Raw genomic sequence first — 21,834 nt, 5'->3', positions numbered from 1 at the left:
GGATCTATGATCACTGAAATCTTTTTTTTTTTTTTTTTTTATGAAACCGCTGGAATACTACAAATATTTTCAAGCAAAAAACATGTTTAGTTTCTTGTTTAAAAATCATCGGTACTCTGCTGTTTTTACTGGAATTTTTAAGTCTGTGTGAATCCAATTTTACCTTCTCAGCCTCAGCACAAAGTTGACAAATTTATTTTTGATTGGAATTTTCTTTGAAAGGCAGTTTGAATTATGAATAATTGGTGCTCTAAGATGGAAAAGTATTATCAGAAAGAAAGCTTGTTACAAACATGACATTTTGATGAAAGTTGTGAACATCTCAGCATTGGTCACCTTTTTTTTTCAGCAAACCGTCATTGATGCATTGTAAATCCTTAGTATGCTTTGCAGCAATTTTCTAGGATATCACGCAACACTACTTCTCTTAGAAGGCTCTTCCCTGGCTGATGTTGTGTGACATTTCAAAGGAGACTACCTCATCAGCATTTCAAACTACAATTTGAACTAGACCTTCCAGTATCCTCCAGGCACATCTTCTAATGTTGCTCTCCCTTTCTCTGTGCCTTCACCCATCAGTAAAGCTTATCTGCGTTATACTGATTCCCCATGGTTTCTGCCCCTGCTCCCTGACTCCCGCAAGTTCACAATTGTCCTACTTTTGGCCATTGTTTCCAGACCCTCTCTAACAATCACTTCTTCCCTAAATTAATACTCCCTTTATAAAAATATTTTGTTTTTATTGCCTTCAATTTGCCAGCTCTTAGCCTTGAAACAATCTTTTACATTTAGTTCATTTCCCCAACTCATTCCACACCCTCCCCTCCCCTCCCCCTAAATCACTGGCCTGTCAAAGTGCTTGTTGGTTGTAGGAGAAAGCCTGGAACTGACAAGGAGAGCAAAAATGGCGGACGAGAAGGCAAACGGAGAATTGGCAGAGGAGGAGGTGAAGGCCGAAGAGTACAAATTAGAGGCAAATAAATATTTCAAAGGTAGGTCTTGATCAGTGAGGAGGCGATTTTTTTTTTACTTAAAAACTGAACGATTGACAGGAAACGGGTGTCTCGAACTGGACTCAGCAAAAAAATTTTTGGAAAGCATGCATGATACCGAAATATGTTTATGCAACCGGCCGGTATTTTTATTTGGAAAAGTAAAAGGAAACATGCATCTGTTTTGTCTTAATCATGCCCACTGTTTTACTCCCTAAGATTAAAAAGTTAGTGTTAAACTTATGCAACATTCAGATTATTCATCGCAATTTTATTGATCTAGTGTAGTGTTCGTTTATCTCACCGATCATCGATCAATTTCACATCTGTAAATGTAACTCTCTGTTTGATTGATAAAACGAAGGAAAACTTGAACTTTTTAGGAATACGTTTTCGCAAACATTTGTACATTGGAACGGGCACTCGGATTCTGTTTCAACTTTGCAAAAAGGATTCGTGATAATTGTATAAAAATTATTTTTATGAGCTAATTAAGAATGAAATTGAAGGAAACCTCAAAATTTAATTTTGACTTCGAGTGAGATCGAACTTGAATTTTTGTAAAAATAAAACAATTGGCTTTCGTTTCAGGGATATGCTAAGTAACTTAGCAATCCTTTGACAGAATAATATGTAAACTCAATGATTGGCCACGGTTGTCAAGATTCTCAGAAATTTAGGTCTGGAAAATTATATCTTATATTGTGTTGCAAGAACAAGTTCATAAACTCTTAGCTCAGTATCATGAAACTTGATAGGGCAAGTGGTAATGTTTTATCTCACAAGCCATTTATCTAGTAACCCTTTCAATTGAGATCTCATCAGTAATTCTCCTTACTGTCTGCCATACAATTCTTATGATTTCAGTTTGGGGAATTTGGTCTTGTATCAACCTATAATCTTGTATCCTAAGCCTTGTTGATATTTTTTGTTTTTATTATTACTTGTCAGTTTGATATTGTATTGAAATGGTAAGGAGAAATTCTGTCTTGGTCACTCATAGGGTTAAATGTATCACTTGGCTGGAACTTTCTCAGATAAAACTTGGAAATATCTGGTTATATTCCTTAAGCGATTTCCCAGATTTTCAAACTTGGGTCTATTGTGAATAAAGTCTTCTTCCATTACAAGTTGAATAGAGTTGAAGTGGCTCAGAAAAGTCAAAATATATTTTGGATGAAAAACTGTGTGTGGAAGTTTAATTATACATGCTTCCAAAGTATTTAAAAGTTAATGCACTCAGTAGTCGTTATTTAGCCAGAAGCACATATATTTTCTCTGTCTTCCAAAATAAATATCTATCCATGCTTTTTGCCTGAAATGAAGGCTAATGTTTGTGTCCAATGTATGTATTCATCAATATTTATATTTTTTTCCTCCATCTTATTTTAGAGGGGAAGTATGGTGAAGCTCTTGATCTTTACTCCAAAGCTATAGAGTTGAATCCTAAAGTACCAGCTTATTATGGAAATAGAAGCTTCTGCTATATTAAGACAGAATACTATGGCTGTGCTCTTGATGATGCTAATAAAGCGATTGAACTGGACAAAAAGTACATAAAGGTATCGTGTTATTGCCATAACAACAATATCACAACAGGTGTTTTACCGAGAAGCTTTTACACCTTGGGTATAATCTTCAATTGCCTTACAGATCAAAGTTGTTGATCTTTCACCAGATTATGCCTACCAATCATGGCCAAATCTCATTCCTAATAAAATATGTATGACATACAAAATGATATCCTCAAATGTTACTTTTTCCAAAAGTATCGCAAGGGATGTAAGCTTTAAAAAATTTCAGAAATTATAAGATTTTGCTCCCCTGAAAACCTTCAATTTTAGAAGGGAAAATTCTAAATTCCTCTGCCTTTAAATTCATACAAATGACTCGAGAGAAGACTGGCAGGGAAAGAATCTTTCATGTTATCAACTGTTTTTGTAATTCTATTTGTCACTATGGGCACTTTAACAAAACACAGCACCTGCTTATTCAAGTTAGGGCTCAAGAAAAATGAATTAAACATTTATATTTATTTGGTGACCAAATTCTATTAATATTTGCCTATTTTCATTCTCTATTGAATCAAAATGTAATGGCAAATGTTAATAGAGATAATGTACAATTGCTTTTTTTTCTTCTGAATTTTAGGCATATTACAGAAGAGCATCTGCATATATGGCCCTTGGAAAATTCAAACTAAGCCTCAAGGATTATGAAATGGTAGGTAGATATCTTGAGTAACCCTTTGGCTCTCAGAAGTGATATACACATTAATTTTCCTTGAAATTCCAATATGTTATCTTGCAGACAGGTTATGAGAATACGCATGCTTATCAGTGAGACTTGTTATCCTGATGAAGCACTTAAGTCTCCTATCTAATTTACAAGCATATGTATGGCAGTCTGTTGGGAGAATATCACTCATTGGATTTTGGAAGTTGATCTTTTACACCTTATCATCAGAATCTACATTCTCTATGCTGTTCTCCATACATTTTCTAAGGTGCTGACAAGGAGAATTTGTTTAACAATCAAGATGTTCCTAATGTTCAATTCAGGGGTGATATTGTAAGAAGAAATTAGGTTCTTGTCTTACTTAGAGGTTGAAGGTAAAAGGTTAACTGAGAAATACTAGACCAGGGGAAAACTTGACTTAAACCAAGTCATGATTAGGTCAGTTTTACATGTGTTTAGTGAAAAGCAGCTGCAAATTTTCACAAAGAGCAAGGAAGAAAACCAATGAATTCCTAGATTACTTTTAACAATCAGTTGAAAATTGGCATCATTTGTCCAGACAAGAGACGATTATGTCTGCTCAAGTGGTGTCATGCAAATAAGACTGGTCAGATGTAAAATATCAGTTGCGTCACCTAGTACAGTGCAAACATGAAGTTGAAATTTAAATCTCTGTGATAAAATGGTTAAGAAAGAACAGTGTTCAAATATATTTTCTGTGTGGTTGAAAAACAGTTTTTTGCCTCTTCAAAGGTGAAGAAATTTAGACCAAAAGATAAAGATGCCAATCTGAAGTTCACAGAATGCAAGAAGATTGTACAAAGGCAAGCTTTTGAGAAAGCTATTGCAGTGGATGACAGCAAATCTGTGGCTGATTCTTTAGATTTAGATTCAATGGGTAAGTGAATCTAGGAACAAAAAATCAAAGGTCTACTTTAATTTGGACCAATCCAGGAAAATGATAATGAAGTCTGCCATGATTTTATGACAGCTTTTTCAGTAATACCCCTGCTGAGTCTGGGAGTTTGATACATGACACAAAGTTGTTATTGATGTGTTCATCACTAAACTCCCTAAATGAACACAGCTCTCTGATGACTGTATTTTGCTCAAGAAACAGCCATACAGACAGATACGGAGCTTACAGATTTCCACCTCTTCCCTCAAATTGTCTAATTCATTTGCCTTTCCACAGACTATGAGCAGTCCTTTGGCAAAGTTGTTGCATGAGTCCAAAAATAACAGTGAAAAATTTTTTATGGATTTTTTTAAAAATTGATGCCATGTATTTATGATCTTAGCTCGGCAATAGTGGTTTGGCAAGCTAAAATTAGTTTTTATCTATTGTAAATATTATTAATGAGCTATTTACAAGGCAAAAATAGAATTACCCTGATGACGATGTAGCATTGCAAACATTTGGTTTTTACCTCCTAACAATATTTTTGCCTTGTAAATAGCTCATTTTTAAACTTAAGCAAATTTAATGGATATATTTTTCAAAATTGCTTTTGTTGACTTTAGTGGTTGAAGATGACTATGATGGTCCAAGATTGAGTCCTGAGGGAATCACTAAGGAATTTGTAGAGGATCTAATTGAAAGATTTAAAGATCAGAAGAAAATACACAAGAAATATGCATACAAGGTAGCATTTTGTTCTTGTTTGGTGGAACGAAAGGTGGTATTTCTGTGCGCCTATATGCTCATTCTGACAGTTTTCTGTTAACTCTATTTTACTCCAAAAAGTAATTAACCCTTAAATTCCGGAGAGTGACCAGGACAGAATTTGTATACAATATCATGCAGGCAAGTGATGAGAATAAAGATAAATAACAATTGTGGGATTACTAATCAATCCCATACCAAATTCTTCAAACTAACACAATCAGAATCATTTGGCAGACAGTAAGGAGAATTACTGATGAGATCTTGGGAGTTAAAGGATTAACATGTAAATTCTTGGTGGGAGAACCAGTAGCTTAATGGCCAGTGCGTTGGACTCCGGGTCGAGTGGTCTGGGTTCAAGACCTGATCAAGTCTTAGTGTTGTGTTCTTAAGCAAGACACTGATCTACTCTCACAGTGCCTCTCTCCATCCAGGAGTATAAATGGATGCCAGCAAATTGTCAGGGAAGTTTGATGAAATGCTGTTAGGTAACCTTGTGATGGAATAGCTTCCCATCCAGGGGGGGATTAGCGGTGCCCCTAGTTGCTTCATGGTAAGGAAACTAGGATAAGCTCCAGCTGGGTGGGCCAACAGGCTCGAGTACAGACTGTACCTTTTCTCCCTTAATATCCATAAATTATCTTGCAAATGGGTTTTGAGAATACTTACACTCATCAGAAGTTGTTATCTTGATCTAACATAAAATTCCCCAAACTAATTTACATGGACATGTGTAGCAGATAGATGGGAGGGTTAATAATCAGAACTTGGAAGTTAAAGGATTAATGATTCCCCACCACACTGTTTGTTGCTAGAATTTCAATTTTCCTTTTTCAGATTTTAGTAGAGGTTAAAAAGATATTTGAGAAACAGCCGTCAATGGTTGAAATTTCTATCCCAGAGGTAAGTCTCTAACTTTGATGTAAAAATTCACCAGAGAAGATGCTAAAACATCTATTTCTGCTTGTTTGGAACATGTTGCTTAATTTATTTTTAATGTGTTCTCAATACTGATTTTATGGTTTTTCTGTTTTCTTCACAGAATGGAAGGTTCACAGTGTGTGGTGACATACATGGGCAGTTTTATGATCTTTTAAATGTCTTCAATCTAAATGGATACCCTTCCACTGAAAACCCTTATGTATCTTTTTTATTACTATCCATGAATTTCTTAGTTTCAAAAAAATCAAGTGAAAAATTACAATGTTTGATATGTATTTTATTAAACGAAGGTGAACATCATCTTTGCATTAATGAACACCACTTATTAAGCAGTAATGAAAATAAGGCCTGAAAAAAATCAAACCTGTATGGGAGTTAAACTTAGGACCTCTGCAATATCAGTGCAGTGCTCTACCAACTGAGCTAATAAGCCAACTGGGAGCTGGTCATTTTGTTGGTTTGTAATAAACCTGTGAGGTGACAAATGAATGGCCGTGAATATATGAAAGTCATTAACAAACGAAAGTGAGAGTGATCTTTGTAGTAATGAACACTGCATAGTGAAAATAGAGCTGGAAAAAAATTAGGCCTGTACAGGAGTTGAACCCATGACCTCTGCAGGGCTCCTCTAACTGAACTTACAAGCCAACTGGGAGCTGGTAGTGTTTATTACTGTCAAGATCACTCTTGCGATTGTTCATCAATCCCCAGTTCAATTATATGATATTCATATATTTGTATTTTTTCAACACATATTTTTTTTATCCTTCTGATGTTATTTCAAATGTGTACAGGGTGTTACTTTCACATTGATGTTTTGATGGCATGAACAAAACATGCATTTTCATAAACTATATGCTATTTGTAGAGCTTTGGAATTTTCAACCCCTTAGAGATTGAAAATTTCTCACCACTTCAGAAATTGTTAAGAAATACTTAGGTTAAGAAAAGAGTGAAAGGTGATTTCAAGTTGTAGCCAGCAGAACAGGTGTAATTTTGGCAACAGAGTACTCAGTATTTTCCTGGTAAAAAACTATCGCTGCCATCTTTGATTTTTGCAACAGTGGAAAGCTGGGGAGAGGAAACATTTTGTATCAAGGGGGTGAGTGACAATCTAAAGGAAGGAGAGGGGGAAGGGTGGGGCAATTAGCCACCTGCACTGCAATCTATGAATTACATAACAGATTAAAGTTTTACTTGTTGGGTTCAAAAAAAGGAATTTTTCCTTCACAAAACCATAGCTATTTAACGGAGACTTTGTTGACAGGGGATCATTTTCATGTGAAGTCATTTTTACACTTTTCAGTTTCAAACTTTTGTATCCTGATCACTTTTTTATGTCGCGAGGTGAGTGATTCTTATTCAAATTTATAATTAAATGATCCTTGTAGGTGGAATTCAATTAAAGAAACAGCAGAAAAAGGAAGCTGTGAACAATTTAGATTATTATGTGCTTTCCAACATTACCAATTGAGCTAGGACTTCACAAGATGGATGTGAAGCAAACTTTAGTTGGTATTTTGTTTTCTTCTTGTGACTCCAGTTGGCTTTTAAAGAGGTAGCACAAATAGACAAAACTGGTTATCAAGAGTCTGTATCTTGATGCAATGCTATGTTCTCCTCATCAATTTTTAAGGAGATATGTTGCTGATGGTAGGGAGAATTACAGACTAAGTCGGGGTGTGTTGTTTTGATCACTAATAACTAGTATCATCTTCTATAAGACATATTTAGAAAGAAAAAATAAAGAGGCTGTATCTTGATTTAATGCCAAGTTCCCCTAATCAATTTTTTAAGGAGGTGTGTTGCAGGTGGTAGGGAGAAGTACAGACCAGAATGAGGGTGTGTTGTTTTTGATCAGAAGTAACCAGTATCGTTTCCATTCAGTTGCATCGACCATTTTACCTTTTACTCCTAACAGTGACAAGCATCTAATTTCTTCCAACAGTATCACCCCTGAATCAAACATTAAGGTTATGAAAATAAGAAGCTCTTGATTGTTAAACAAATTCTCCTTGTAAGTAATGTAGGAAATATATCAAGAACGATCGTGAACAGTATAGAGAATTTGTACACTGATGTTAGGGTGTAAAGGGTTAAGAGACATTGTACGATCGATAAATTTTAACATTAAATTTGTAACTATCCACTTTTTTCACAGGTAACCACGAAAGTGTTTACATGAATCAAATGTATGGATTCGAAGGAGAAGTGAAGTCAAAATATCCTTTTGTACCAATCTGTTGTCCACTTTCAGACTGTAGTTTTTCCGATGTGTTTTCGATCAAAGTTTTCCTTTGGAAATGCGTATTGACCTTAACATTGTGTTACATATACTGCCGATATGTCTGACCTCTTTACAGAAGTGTACAACTGGTTGCCTCTTTGTCACCTTATAAACCAGAAAGTGCTGGTAAGGCAGGTTGATTTTCACGTAGCCTCTCACTATTAGCGTTGCAGGACGTGGGTTTCTCTGCACGCTGGAAGATTTGTGACGATGCTATTTTCACATGCTATTTGTCAAAAACTTGGACTTGCACGTTTGCTCGAGAGCCACAACGGCAATTTAAAGTGAATTTTAAAATCGGGCCTCTTCTGGAGTACCAGTCAGAGTGATTAAATTCCTAAAAATTTCATTTTCACTTTGTTTTCTTTCCGGAGGTTATGCATGGCGGATTGTTTAAAAGGGATGATGTTAAGCTTGAGGAACTGAAAACTATCGACAGAAATAGACAGCCTGGAGAAGAGGGTAATTACCACATAACTTGGTTTGAAGTATTCGGTTGGTTGGGATGTCGGTGAATCTATTGATCAGTTGAGTTGATAACGTAAATTGGCCACCGTAAAGAGTTTAAGAGCTGACGTTTGGAGCGTCAGCTTTGAAACTCTTTACGTTGGCCAATTTACGTTATCAACTCAATTGATAATACTAAATTACCTTGCTATACTCTCTCACCAACGCAGCACCACAGTTTCTTTAGAAACTTACCCCCTTTATTGACCAGCTAGTTAGGTAATCATGATCGCTCTGTCGGTCAGTCATTCAGGTAGTGGGTCAGTCAGCTGATCAGTCAGTCAGCCAGTCAGTCAGTCAGTCAGCTAGTCAATTAAACAGTCTGTCAGTCAGTCACTCAGTTAATCAATCAGTCAGTCAGCTAGTCAGTTAGTCAATTGCTCTGACGAAGGGCTAACGCTCGAAACGTGAGTCTTTTGACTCTTTACGATGGCCAATTTACGTTTTCGACTCAGTTGTTAACACTAAATTACCCTGTCATACTCTCCCACTGACGCAGCACCAAAGTTTCTTTAGAAACTTGCCCCCTTTAATCAGTCGTTCAGTCAGTCAGCCAGTCAGCCAGTCATTCAGTTAGTTCGTCAATCAGTCAGTCAGTCGTTCAGTTAGTCAGTAAGTCAGTCAGGCAGTCAGTCAATCAATCAGTCAGTTAACCACTGAGCCAGTCAGCCAGGTAGTCAGTACAATGTGAGTTAGTAGTAGAGTCAGTCAGTCAAAGAACACATCTCCAACTGATAATCCGCTCTATTCTGCAGGTCTGATGTGTGAATTGTTATGGTCGGATCCGCAGCCAGAGGTATGGATTCGTCTCTTGTAGAAAAGAGATACTTCAATTTGCCTTGAATTTTCGTCTCCTCTTGCATAGCTTAACCTTCATATTACCTGTAGAGACGTTAAATAATACTGACTTATCATTCCCCACAGCCTGGTCGATCACCAAGTAAGCGTGGAGTTGGTGTACAATTTGGCCCGGATGTAACGGAACAATTCTGCAAAAATAACAATCTTGGTGAGTCCCTCTTTTGTTTTGTATAATTTTGTTAGAATCAAAGCAAATGTGCTTCTGGTAATGGTTACCAGGCTCTTCCGCGCTTGGAGTACTTTCCTCGTTTCTGCTTTGGTTTTTTATGGTGCTGATTTGTTGTGATAAGTTTTAATTTTGTTTCTACCGGTTTTTGTTTTGCTGTATCACAGAATACATCATCAGAAGTCACGAGGTTAAGCCGCAAGGCTACGAGATCGCACACGATGGAAAATGCATCACCGTCTTTTCCGCTCCAAATTATTGGTCAGTTGTGTGGATGATTTCTGAAAATACAAAGCCACAAATGCGCTTCTTTCACGCTTTGAACCCTTTAACTCCCATAAATGACCAATACAGAATTTCTCCCTACAATATCAATACAATACTAGGCAGAAACGTGACGAGAATTTGGTGAAAATATAAAGTAGGAGATTATTCATTAATTCAAAACCCAATTCTCAGAATCAATATCATAAGAGTCACATGGCAGACAGTAAGGAGAATTACTAATGAGATCTTGGGAATGAGAGGGTTACCTCCTCCCCCTTAAAATACTTGTGGTTGTCAAGTTTGCTGACAGTGTAATTCTCAAGAGTCTATTAAAAGCCAGTTACTGGTGGTCTACCGCCGCCTAGAAGGCCTCTTACTGCCGTCCATTAAGCTTGCGCAAGCTCTCATGTTTGGGTTTCACCTTAACCCTTTAACTCCCAAGATCCCATTAGTAATTCTCCTTACTGTCTGTCATACAATTCTTACGATGTCAATTTGGAGAATTTGGTATAGGATCATCACTTCTATGCTTGATATTGTATCGATATTGTAAGGAGAAATTCTCTCTTAGTCACTCTCCGGGCACAACCGCCAATTACATCATCATAAGAACAGCACAACCCAACGCGTTAATATAAATGGAATTTTCCCTTTTTTTTTGGATGTGGGAACTAAACTCACGCGTGAAGTTACCTGTAGTAAGGCGTGCAAGGCACTGAAGAGTTTTTGGTAACGTTTTGTAACCAAAAATTTGTTAGTGAAGAATTTAGTGTAAAAAAAATACTTAGGAATGTTTTTTAGTGTATTGCTACCTTTGCAGCTTTTTATTCTTTACTTTTCTTTATCCTTTTCCTTATTTAACGTGAGTTTACTTTAACAGTGATGAAATGGGAAACAAAGGAGCGTTTATCACAATGGGAACAGACACGAAACCTAACTACACAACATACGATGCTGTGGTAAGTTCAAGGTTTTGATTTTGTTATCGTCGTCCTGACGGCTGGAGGGGAGGGGGGGGAAGCGGGGATACCCCAGTTATTTGGGTAACATGCCCCAGGGGTATTTCAACTCCTCTTCTTCTTTTTTCGTACTCAGCCTCACCCAGACGTGAAACCCATGGCTTATGCGAACTCCTTGATGTCTATGTTTGGATTCATGTAACTGGTATGAGAGTTCCACCCTATAACTTAACTGCAGACACCTCCCGCCTGGTTGACTTCGTGACGCGTGACATGGCATATCTACTTCAATCAGTCAAGCACACTCAAGCGCCCTCATTTAAATCATTTATACGGTTTCTGGAATCGTTTGTCACGTGAAGAACCTTCCATGTTCATTACATATCCACAAGCTAGGAACTGGCTTCCTTCATCTGTAAACATCGTGTGACTGCTACATAAGTGGTCAACCCGATTGACCCTACAGAACGATATTTTGTCGAAATTCCTCCACCAGGCTTGGTCGGTCACCAAAGTAACGCGAACAGTTGTTTAACTCAGTGACTGATTTATTGATGAGACATTCTCTTCCGAATAAAAGTTTCAGAAGATGTTTTGTTTTCTCGTCATGTTGAGGGAAAATTTCTATTGAGTCTCACAAAAGATTAGGAATTGTATTGTTTTGGCGTTCCTTCACTATGTGCTCGGTCCAGAAAACTCACGCTACTCTCAACCAATCAAATGTAAAACTAACAGCCAAATGAATCTTGGCCACTCGAATTGAATTCTGATTGGCCCCTTGTGGTATTCACCTTTCAGTTGATTGGCTGTTATGATTACGTATACTTTTATTTAGATTTACGACACACACTCAATCGAGATGCCTTCTCCGCAGTTTTTTCTTCAAACAGAAAAAAAACCATTTTTGAAATAAGCATTTTCCACGAAATTATCAATTTAAGACCACTTCTGTTCAAGATGCGAGAATTTGAAGACATGCCTGATTACTAACACCAAGAATTGTAAACAATAAACGTAAATTTCGCATCACGTATGTACAACATAATGGCGGAAAATGAAACAGAGAAAGCGTCTGGTTTAGCTGAAGGTGACATAACCTCTGAATAGGATATCCACTATTTATTCTTTGGGGAATTTAAGATTTTGGGGAAGTGAATTTTATTAAAGAATTTCTATTTGAAAAACTCTGTCTGACTATGGAAATAAATCCAGAAAAAATAATCTCGATTATTTGTCTTTCACGTTACTAATCTCCAGAAAGTGCTTCGATAAGTATAGTGGCATCGACTCAGTGCCCAACTCTCGGGTTTCAAAATGGCAGCTTTCAGCCAGCTGCCAATAGGCCGTGGTGATTAGGTCGCCACCAAATTTGCCACTCTTTCTACAGCCCTGTGCGTGATTGTAAGCTTGTTTTCTGAACCTTTCGTTTCCTCTAAATCGTGTCAACTAGACGTGATCAGACAGCGTTTTTTTTTCTGTCTGAGTACTCCACATCCTCGTGGACACGTGTCACTTGTCTTGCACATACATTTTTATGAAGCGTGTTACAGCACACGTGCAAATAAACCAATCAAAGGCATAAAGGTTTATTGGTGAGAGAGGTTCTATCATTTCAGATGTACAATTTCAGTTTTACAATTACCCTTTTTGAAGAGGAAGACTTTCGTATCACACTTTGTTTTCAAAATACTCCCTGAGCGTATAGCTGCAATAATGGCTCTCAGTATCACAGTAACAGGGTTTTCATTACTGATTTAAACATGACTACTGTAAGATTAATTTAATACTTGATTGATTGTCAGGAAGCCTTTGTTTACGTAATATTTTGGAAAAATCTTTTTTCTGTGAAATTTGACCTCCTAAGTGTTGACAAGTACTCTTTTGTATTGAATATCTTACCTCTACACTTAAAAACAGTTTCAATTGTTTTAACCCTTAAACCCATACGAGTGACTCGCATCTAATTTCTCCTTACAATATCATCCCTGAATCACACATTAAGGTCATGAGAATAAAGGAAATGATCACCAACTAAAGAACCTCTTATTGGTTGAACAAATTCTCCCTGTCAGCACCGTAGGAGATGTATAGAGAACAGTATGGAGAATATGGATACTGATCGTTGGGTGTGAAGGATTAAACTGTAAAATAACTAGGGTTAAAGCACATCTGTGGTGTTTTCCAGCTTAGTTTCTACGTAAGAGTTTTATTGTGTGGTAAACCACTGAATTCAAATAACAGATAAAACCACTCAAAACGTTTTTGAAGTCGCCACAATTAATTGCATATTTTCCACTTCCGAAGCTGTCAGACCGCAACAAAGCCAAAATTTGAGCCGCCAGGGTTAGTTTACTCCGATCCATATAGTAAGAAAACATTTACGACCCCGCTACTCAGAAAAGGTTAAGCCTTTTATGAGCCTTTAATTTTAATTTCGAACGCAAAGTTGTTATTGTCCGAGTGCGTCTCAGATAAAGTTAATCCCTTCTTCCTTCATGAGAAAATCCTTTGTACGTAATTGTGATCTAAAGGGAAGCGGATTTTGTCTGTGTGATTCAGTGGTTGTCTTACACTGTTTAGTTAGCCGGCGTTAAATGCAAAAGCTTAATTTGGAACACAATTTCAAGCTGTCAGATAAAACCTGACTACCACATTTACAAACTAAAATTTTCCTCAATTTCCTTTCCATGTTAAACTTTGTTGACTTCAAAATAACACTGAAGAGGTTTTGTAAAGTGTACAAAAGAGCACTTTCTATCTTTAGCTCATTTTTCCAGTTCCCCTCTTCAAAAGATATAGAAATTGCAATCTTTTTTCTGACACCTGACGTCACATTGGTTTATTAATTCACGGTCTGTCTCTGATATTACGTAAAGAAATAATTTGCCAATCACGTATGAAAGAATTAAGTAAACAGGGTCCATAAACTAACCAATTAGCTTTCAGTTAGAGCTATTCTGTTTGGAAAAATATAATAAAAGAGTCTCTTTGTCTTCCGTTCGTAAGTAAACTCTTCAGATATCAAATACAAAACATTTTGCACCCGATACAAGAGTCATAACACATCTGTATTGAAAGGCGAGCGCGCCTATTGATCAGAAAGCGAAGGGAAACATCCTTGCGGTCGAAAGTCCGAGAAAAACTTGTTGTTCCAGGGACACTGTGAAAGAAGACAGACTTTTAATGCCAAGCTACAACCCAGTCAAGGAGATTATGGATCGTCGAGTGAAATTTCCCCACGATTTGGTTTTCCATGACATGGTCAAAGATGGAGACCCATCTGAAATGTGCTCGTTTCTGAAACGGCCAAGTGTTGATACAGAAATGCTGGTTAACACTCAAGGAGGCCAAGCAAATCCAGCTTTTCATCAGCTTGTCAAAGACGGGAACTTAAAATGCATTCGCATGCTTGTGACTCTGGGAGCAGATGTGAATATGAGAGATGAGGATGGTTGTACACCTCTTCACCACAGCGTCACAGCCGGGAATATAGCGGTGACGAAATTTCTCCTTCGTAGCGGAGCTAACCCTGATATCAGTAACTACGATGGCCAGTGTCCTGTTGATCTAACGGACGATTTCGACTTGATCGAAATGCTGGTGAAGCATTCACCAGAGGAAATAAGACGAAAAAGCATGGCGGCAGCGAAATGAGACAGATTGTGAGGAGAGAACAAATTGTTCAAATTTTTGTATACAGAAGGCAGAATCTGCTTTAATCTGACTTCTTAACTTAATGCAAACTATAGCAGAGCTCCTACGGACGTTTTACTTTAGACACTTTGAAAATGCGGTGATACAAAGACTCCTATGAATCGTCGGGACACTTCAGCAGAACGGGAAAGTAATGGCAACAAAGAGCTGGAAATGTTTACATTCATATAAAAAGCAAGAATGCATTGCTTTTGATGAGCTTTCGACCTTGTTCTTTTTCGTTAGGCACCGGCTGATAAGTTAGAGAATTACGCCGATCACAAAAGCTTTTTGGCTAAAAAAAAAGCAGACATTTCTAAGGAGGGGTCGAGTTCTAAATGTGGCTGTCGCTAGCAATAAAATGCAAAATATTGCGAAAATTCGCTTCATCAAGTACTTGTAAAATATATATTCAATTATTCTGAGTGAGGTTAGGGAAAAGGGTAACCCGTAAAATATTTATTGCTCATCCAAATGCCGCAGATTTCCTCGGTGCTTTTAATTCTGTATAGTTAACAGCGCGGACTTGCGTTTATTAAGAATTAAGAATTCTCTCGAAGATGAACCACGCGCCGGTTTTGTCGATTGAGCAATCTTGTAGACATAAACAAGTCAACAAAGTCAAGCGATATGTAATTGTAGAGTTTGGGCTCATTCATGATAAGGTTGTTAAGTTATATGCGAATTAAAGGATCAGTTTAAAACGATGTTCCGTGTGTGAATTGTTTTGCTTAGTGTAGGAATTCCTGCCGAAGGGTTTAATAATCAGTTTGCAACAGCACCATTTCCTTTTCGACCCGAGAGCAACCATTTTAGTTCTCTGTGATCAGCTGACATTGACGAAAAGTGCTCGTCAGTGGCGAGATTTGCTCGTTGAAAGGAGTTTTCCTTCTCGTCAACGAGAACTTCAGTACTTCATATCTTCGCAAAGCCTTGCTACGCATTTTCAAATGCAACAGCAAAATTTTCGAGACTTTTCTCGGGAATCTAAAGCGTTCTTAATGTAAACATTTTCTAGAACTGATATCGACCTATATCTTAAAAAAATAATTGAAAATACTTTACTTGGCAAACCTAAAGATGTCCCAATTGAACGATGTAAACTGAAGCTGTTTTCATACCGAAAATGTGCTTTTCCCCGGGGAATTTTGAAGAAATAGAACTTTGGGAACTGTAGTAGGTGCTGTTCGACCGTAGCAGTTTTCATCGTTAAAAAACGATATGTTACGCGTTGTAAGCTTAATTAATTGTGATATAAAGTAGTTTTTGGTAAAGTTAAATGGAAAATAAAAAGTTTTAACATTAGTAATGTATTGAAAGTCGAATAGCTTCATTTGAATGTAAGCTTATCGTGTAATGAGCGCATTTTTGTGGTCCCTGTTAATTAAGGTTGAAATACGGCGTTAATGTGGCGTTTACAAACGAAAGGCTTTAGAGTCCACAGAGCCACTTTACGACTTCAGCGGTTGAACGCTAAATTCTTTGTTAATGTTAAATCCGCCAAGTTTCTGTAACGTACTTCAACGGACAAAAACGCTTAGATTATCGACCGAAGAACTTGTTGACTTCTCAATTCTTCGCAAATAATGAAGTTGAAGTGCCTTTATGAAATAATATTTCAATGGAAACTGAGTTTCATTTCCTGTTAGAAACATAGATATGCTTTTTAAAACGCTACAAAAGCCGGGAATAACGACGTCATTGCTTTTTAACAAAGGTTTTCGCAGTAAAAGTGAAAATGCGTTTCTAAGCCACGTCATTAGCATTGTATTCTCGCGCCGTCTAATTAAATTTTGTGACGAATGTAAGAGACAGTAATTTAATCCTTTCAGTAATCCCTATCTGTTGAATTATCGCACCTTATAGATACTACTGTGCGTAAATGAGTCAGTAATGACGCAGAGACTTCATTTGAGTACTAAGTGTCTGTAAGAGCATTGTTTGCAAGAATTAACGCTTATTTTCCGCTCTTCATGCCTCGTGTTATTCTAATTAAAACAAAACTTATACAACAGAAAAAGTGAGTATAGACCCGAAATTTATATCATCCTGCGCTGGTAACAGAGGAAAGTCCCGTCTGTTAAGCCTTAAAATTCTTTCGGAGTATCTGTAGGAAGGTTGATAAGCTGTAATGGATCCCAGTTTCGAGTCCATTCTCTTATGGACAAGCGTTTGAATCATTCATGAAGACTCTAAGCAGGTGTGTTGGAGCTTGCATGTCTCGAATACTTGGGTGCAAGTGTTTTAATGGAATTGCTTGGGAAGGTTTTCCAACTGGGTCTTCCCACAACCAGCCCTGGTCACCTTGGGATAATCGGAGGGATGGGGGTTGCCGGCGGTTTCCTGATCCCCCATAAGGCTTTGCAATATTCCTATTATCCCTGTTCTATAGAAATTAACTGGGAGTCGATTTTCCATAGGCCCCTCGTTATACTCTTTTTCTCTGTTGGCGACGACTGATCCCGTTCTATTCCCCCACGTGAGCTCCCCTCCGCCCCCCCCTCCCCCCCACCAAAAAAAAAAAACCTTCCCGGCAATGAATAATCAACGGTCCCTAACAAGATGTTGTCGACATCTTGAAATAGTTTGCATTTATTAGAAATAGACACAGTTACTCTCTCCTTCTCCAAAAAGTTCTATACTTTATTTCTATTAAATATAGCTTATTTTACAAAAAGAAAAGAACCACTTGTTGATACAAACTGGTCAAGATACCTATCGCTCTGATAGTTGTCGCATTGTGTAAAGGAAAGGAACTTTGTCTGTCTTCTAGCATAGCCATGTGATCATGACGTCAAACATACAAGTGAACGTTCAAATGTTCTCTTTTATGTTTAATTGTATGTTTAAGACTAATTCGTAGAAAATGGTTAGTAGTTAGGGAGCTGAAGATAATTTGTTTATTTACTTATGCATGCAAGTGTATTCACAACAGACGATTGCATTCCAGATGTGCTCTTCACGGCAATTTACCCTTAGGGGAGCCGCCCTGCGGTCTCGTACGTCGATCCAACTATCCTGTCTATCTTCGCCAACATTAGTACAAATCACATACTTGTAGCATGTTCTTGTTCGAACTCTGCACCTAAATTTAGGCATATAACAGGAGTTGAAGGCATCATCTAGATCCATGCCGCCAGGACAAAGTCTGTTTATTCTTCTGATCCTTCGCTTTTGGATTGTATGGCTTTCTACAACAGCAACAGCAACAGAGAGAGGAACATTAAATCGTTACCCAAGTGATTCTGCATTTTATAATTTGATTTAACAAAGTCAGAAACAATAGCAAAACAACGTAGACTTTCTGAAAGAACTGGACATTCTAAATTGTTAGAGACGGCCGTTGTTTATTGGATGTGAGATTTAGTCTACGTTGCAGACGCTCGGTAAGGATGTAATGGACACGCGTGCAAGAGAGCAGTGGTGTGTCTGTGCGGGTGTGAGTGCGTGTGGTGTGTGCGTGAGTTCCAGCTAACCCCGACGGATTTATTTTTTAATTCCTTGTGTCCAAATTAAAATCAAACTCTTGCTACGCAGGCTATATAAAATTTAGGCGAAATACAGGCATCTATGGCAGCATCTGGGCACAGTTTGTTTACTACTCCGCCTCCTCGATTATATGGCTTTCTGCTACAGCACAGAAATAGGAACAGTTAATCATCTATCAACCGATGCTATAATTTGTAATTTGGTTTTACAGAGTTAGAAAAATAGCAAAACAACTTTATTAGACGTTCTGAAAGAACTGACAATTTTGAGCTGTTAATTGACGGGCGTTGCTGATTGGATGTCGAACTCAGGCTACGGAGAGTTGGCAAGAACACAAATAACGCGCACGCAAGAGATCTGTGCGTCCGTTCAGGTGTGTGTGCGTAAATGACCTCGCGACAACGATAGGCTATGTGAAGTTTTCTTGACGAAATGTGACTTGATAGTTTTGTTGTCTTACCTTTTGCTACACTTAACGAATCGTGGGTTTTTTTCACATGGTATATGAAGTATTTTGCACAAAATTGCGCCAACTCCTCGCTGAGTGTGGACCGGTCTGTTAGCTGGCCGTCAAGAATCCAAGTGTTATCAACCCGCTTGGTCTCCGTCACAACCATCTGATAGAGTTAAGGATTCAATATTTTGTTAAATCGTTTTCGAATTTGTGTGATAGTATACAAAGAGGGCGAAGTGTGTCAGGACTTCACAAAGTACACTGTTTCAAAATCAGGCCCATGATTTTTACATTCGCGTTAAACTTGCAATTAAATCATGATCCCTTTTTGTTTTTCTCTTTGTATTCTTTTTCACTGGTCGCAAAGAAATCTCAGTCCTAAGCTTATGATGGTTGTTTCAAAACGTACTTTTCTGGGGACTTTCCTTCACCAAATTAAGGTATGAATCAGAACGCTGGGGAATCGCAAAATTTCAAAAACAATATTTATTTTCATAATGGAAACTTTGAATTTCAAGTCAGAATAAAAGAACAAAGAACACGCCCCACTGATTTGCTAAACATTCACTATCATCCTTTCCCAAGCTCACCCCAATAACCTAACTGCATATTCTGGTATTTAGACACACGCACAGGTAATTCACAATCCTTCGATTGACTCGGATCAACGCTCAAAGCGTCGGAAAGTATACAGCCATAGTAGTATTTGTCCCATATCAAGTTCTAGTTGATTATTAACTATGTCGAGCTAAATCGCTTATCATGAAAATAACTCACGCCCTTGCCCGGCCTGTCATCCTGAAGTGTAGTTTGGCCATGAAGGGGGTTTTCCGGGATAAATTGCACCGGTATTATTCAAAATTATTACGACAAATAATGAAACAATTAAATTACGATACGATTTATTGTAAAAGTATCAATTGCTCTCACCCCGCTGGCTTTGTCGAGATCCCTAATCAACTTTTCAGGGGTCGTCTGCTCCTTCACGAGAGGAAACAGATAGCAGGTATTCTCTTCTGGGATTCGCAGCATCGTCAAATTCTGGTGCGATAAATAAAGAGATATAAGGAAAATGATATCATTATGCAATGGCTAAATATCGCTTTTTTAAGCTACGTTGCATTATTTCACAGTAAAAAAAATAAAAAATGGAAAAATGGAAAGATATACAATTACTGAAGAGCTTGTAGCTAGTAGAAACAATTAGCGAGGATGGAAGTCGATAAAGGAGTTCACCCGGACAAAAATACGTGAGTGCGACCCTTGTCTGTTAACAGTGAGGTTAGAAAGAATTGACCAGCTTCTGGATTTTGCATGAGTGGTGCTAAATTTATGTGTAAAAAGGTAAAAAGAGTCGAGGCTTTACAGTAATAATGAAAGTTGAGTAAGAATTCGTCTACGCTAAAACTCACTTCGTTAAAATCATGTAGGACATCAGAACGATCAACACCAGGATGGGCGGGAACTTCGAACAATGCGGTATTCTTTACTTGATTCACTTCAATTTTCTGAGTGTAATTCTCTCCGGACTCGCTTATGCGAACATTGTAGTCCACTACCTTTAGGTGTAAAATTATCATTAAAATTTTTGACAGCTATATCATGAATGGCACGTTTCGTTCAGAGCAACCGATATCTTTTTCTATACACATGTATATATACATATATATATCTTTAATATGTATTTATGTGCAAAAATGTTGCAATTTGAAAATGTACACGAAATGCATATACCCTTTGTTTTCTTATCAAAATGAAACACTTTTGATGAGATGAGAGCTCTCATCTGCGACGGACAGACGTTTGGTTCGTTGAAAATTCTGAAGCAAACCCTTAACTGAAAACATTTCTGGATTTGATTAGCACTTTCCTTGATACGTTAAAGAGACCATTTCGAGAATGGATGATAAATGACGTTCTCTTCTTATTTACACCCAAACATATGTGCCTGAATAAAACAATGTTTTGACATTTTTAGAATATTATTATGAAGAACGAACTTTGCGATGATTACTATAGTAAATTGTTATTTAAGACTCATCGGTTCAATAAAGTGTCAAGTTATTTCCTGATTTCGCTTTGGATGTCTGACTCTGATAAAAGCCACGTGTTGAACTCGAAGATTTTTTAGTGAACTGCACGAGAATCTGCGTCTACTTCGGCGGTCGAAATAGCTACATACTTTTCGAATTTGTTGTGACTCGGAACAACGAACTAACGCTCGAAACGTAAGCTTTTCAGTATTTGCCATGGCGTTTCTTTTTTAACCACATACTCACCCTCTTTTCAGCTCTCAGTCTCTGCCAAGCGGGATTTCCCGAAGTAGAAATTGGCAAGATAATCAAGGCCAAAAGTACTAACGTCACTTGAAGAGAGGTCGCCTTAATTTTCTATCAAAAATAGAGGGGAAAACACAGTGAGGGAAGATTCTTCTTGTTCTCGAGATCGGCACAGAGGGAGGTAAGAGTTGTGGATCAAGAGGTATCAAACTTGCAATAGTTCACTTTTTAAGTCAGCGTTGTGCAACCAAAGCCAAAAAAAGCATGCACATCTACTTACATTTAACATGGTTGAAGAGAAATGTTTCCTTCGATAAGCTAAGCTTAATTCTTCTTGTCTTTTGAAACGTCTGCTAACTGCTAGCTGTATCATAGCTGCACTCTTTTATAGCAACTCCTTGGCATAGAGCCCACCTGCGTAATCAACAGCTTCAGCACAACCGGGAACACTGTCCACCAAAACATGTCGCAAATCGCACGAGCTGAAATTTTTGTGTTACCCGGAAGCAAACACAAGGAAGTAGTAACGAGCAGCTCGCACAGATGAACACGTACACTGTGAAACTACAAAGGTAGGGGACGTGAACAGGGAAAAGGAAGTAGGAGACATTCTCAACTGGCTATACATTATATTATCAACCCAGTTTATAAAACCAATTTATCTGGCTGTATATGAGTTCTAAATTCCTGTTTTGGTTCCACTATAACTGTAATCATGCAGTGAGTCAATTTTCTCCGAGAAAGAGCATCACGCGAAATACTAGCTTTTCAAAATTCACTGCTGTGGTCTAAGTGTATTTCTTAGCTTTCATAGCGAGCTTTGCTCAAGGACAAAATTCTCGCCTGGGAAGTGTAAAATATCCATAGGCTTGTCAATGTAAAGCAAGAGGACTCAATTAGCAAGTGAAAGAAAGGTGTTTGGCTTCGAACGTGACGTTAATGAAAGTTGAAAATTGAAATGAAATCAGGCGCGAGGATCCGCGCGGCTTGCGCGTTAGCGAGTGCTACGTAAATTTAGGACTCTTTCGAACAAT

The 21,834-nt window shown here is 37.8% G+C and overlaps 3 protein-coding genes, 1 long non-coding RNA gene and 1 other non-coding gene across 5 annotated transcripts; 4 read left to right on the top strand and 1 right to left on the bottom strand.

The window, feature by feature from the left end:
* The first annotated feature begins 857 nt into the window (after positions 1-857).
* LOC113664175 (serine/threonine-protein phosphatase 5) lies at positions 858-11,473 on the top strand. Its single transcript, XM_089194235.1, has 16 exons — positions 858-992; positions 2,385-2,554; positions 3,144-3,215; positions 3,984-4,128; positions 4,755-4,876; positions 5,734-5,799; positions 5,939-6,037; positions 7,080-7,185; positions 8,000-8,064; positions 8,174-8,251; positions 8,500-8,587; positions 9,388-9,428; positions 9,557-9,641; positions 9,827-9,920; positions 10,807-10,885; positions 11,022-11,473. Exons 1-16 carry the CDS (start codon positions 905-907, stop codon positions 11,085-11,087), a joined length of 1,464 nt encoding a protein of 487 aa, XP_089050361.1. The 5' UTR covers positions 858-904; the 3' UTR covers positions 11,088-11,473.
* Positions 4,249-4,379, top strand: LOC113664179 (small Cajal body-specific RNA 8). Its single transcript, XR_003445609.2, has one exon.
* A 2,226-nt stretch (positions 11,474-13,699) lies between the features above and the next one.
* Positions 13,700-15,285, top strand: LOC113664171 (protein phosphatase 1 regulatory subunit 27). Its single transcript, XM_027179765.2, has one exon. The coding sequence runs from the start codon at positions 14,069-14,071 to the stop codon at positions 14,537-14,539; it is 471 nt and encodes a 156-aa protein (XP_027035566.2). The 5' UTR covers positions 13,700-14,068; the 3' UTR covers positions 14,540-15,285.
* Positions 15,286-16,637: 1,352 nt separating this feature from the next.
* On the top strand, positions 16,638-17,771 carry LOC149033928 (uncharacterized). The gene is made up of 2 exons (XR_016183025.1): positions 16,638-16,778; positions 17,685-17,771. It is a non-coding gene; the product is annotated as an uncharacterized LOC149033928 (long non-coding RNA).
* LOC149033927 (uncharacterized) lies at positions 17,201-21,251 on the bottom strand. The gene is made up of 6 exons (XM_089194232.1): positions 21,081-21,251; positions 20,801-20,911; positions 19,934-20,080; positions 19,452-19,562; positions 18,528-18,684; positions 17,201-17,769 (listed from the first exon to the last, which is right to left on the bottom strand). Exons 1-6 carry the CDS (start codon positions 21,171-21,173, stop codon positions 17,483-17,485), a joined length of 906 nt encoding a protein of 301 aa, XP_089050358.1. The 5' UTR covers positions 21,174-21,251; the 3' UTR covers positions 17,201-17,482.
* Positions 21,252-21,834: the final 583 nt, after the last annotated feature.

The sequence above is a fragment of the Pocillopora damicornis genome, chromosome 14, assembly GCF_964200805.1.
Source record: "Pocillopora damicornis chromosome 14, jaPocDami1.2, whole genome shotgun sequence".
In the NCBI taxonomy this organism is placed as follows: domain Eukaryota; kingdom Metazoa; phylum Cnidaria; class Anthozoa; order Scleractinia; family Pocilloporidae; genus Pocillopora; species Pocillopora damicornis.
This window is presented reverse-complemented; position numbering and strand designations above follow the sequence as displayed.

Bases quoted from the DNA above. Each gene is read 5' to 3' on its own strand.
- LOC113664175 (XM_089194235.1), top strand. From the start codon at position 905: ATGGCGGACGAGAAGGCAAACGGAGAATTGGCAGAGGAGGAGGTGAAG. The intron at 2,555-3,143 runs GTATCGTGTTAT...TCTGAATTTTAG, and splicing joins TGGACAAAAAGTACATAAAG to GCATATTACAGAAGAGCATC. The intron at 9,429-9,556 runs GTATGGATTCGT...CATTCCCCACAG, and splicing joins GGTCGGATCCGCAGCCAGAG to CCTGGTCGATCACCAAGTAA.
- LOC113664171 (XM_027179765.2), top strand. From the start codon at position 14,069: ATGCCAAGCTACAACCCAGTCAAGGAGATTATGGATCGTCGAGTGAAA.
- LOC149033927 (XM_089194232.1), bottom strand. From the start codon at position 21,173: ATGATACAGCTAGCAGTTAGCAGACGTTTCAAAAGACAAGAAGAATTA. The intron at 20,912-21,080 runs GTAAGTAGATGT...TATTTTTGATAG, and splicing joins TCTCTTCAACCATGTTAAAT to AAAATTAAGGCGACCTCTCT. The intron at 19,563-19,933 runs GTGAGTTTTAGC...TTATCGCACCAG, and splicing joins TCCTACATGATTTTAACGAA to AATTTGACGATGCTGCGAAT.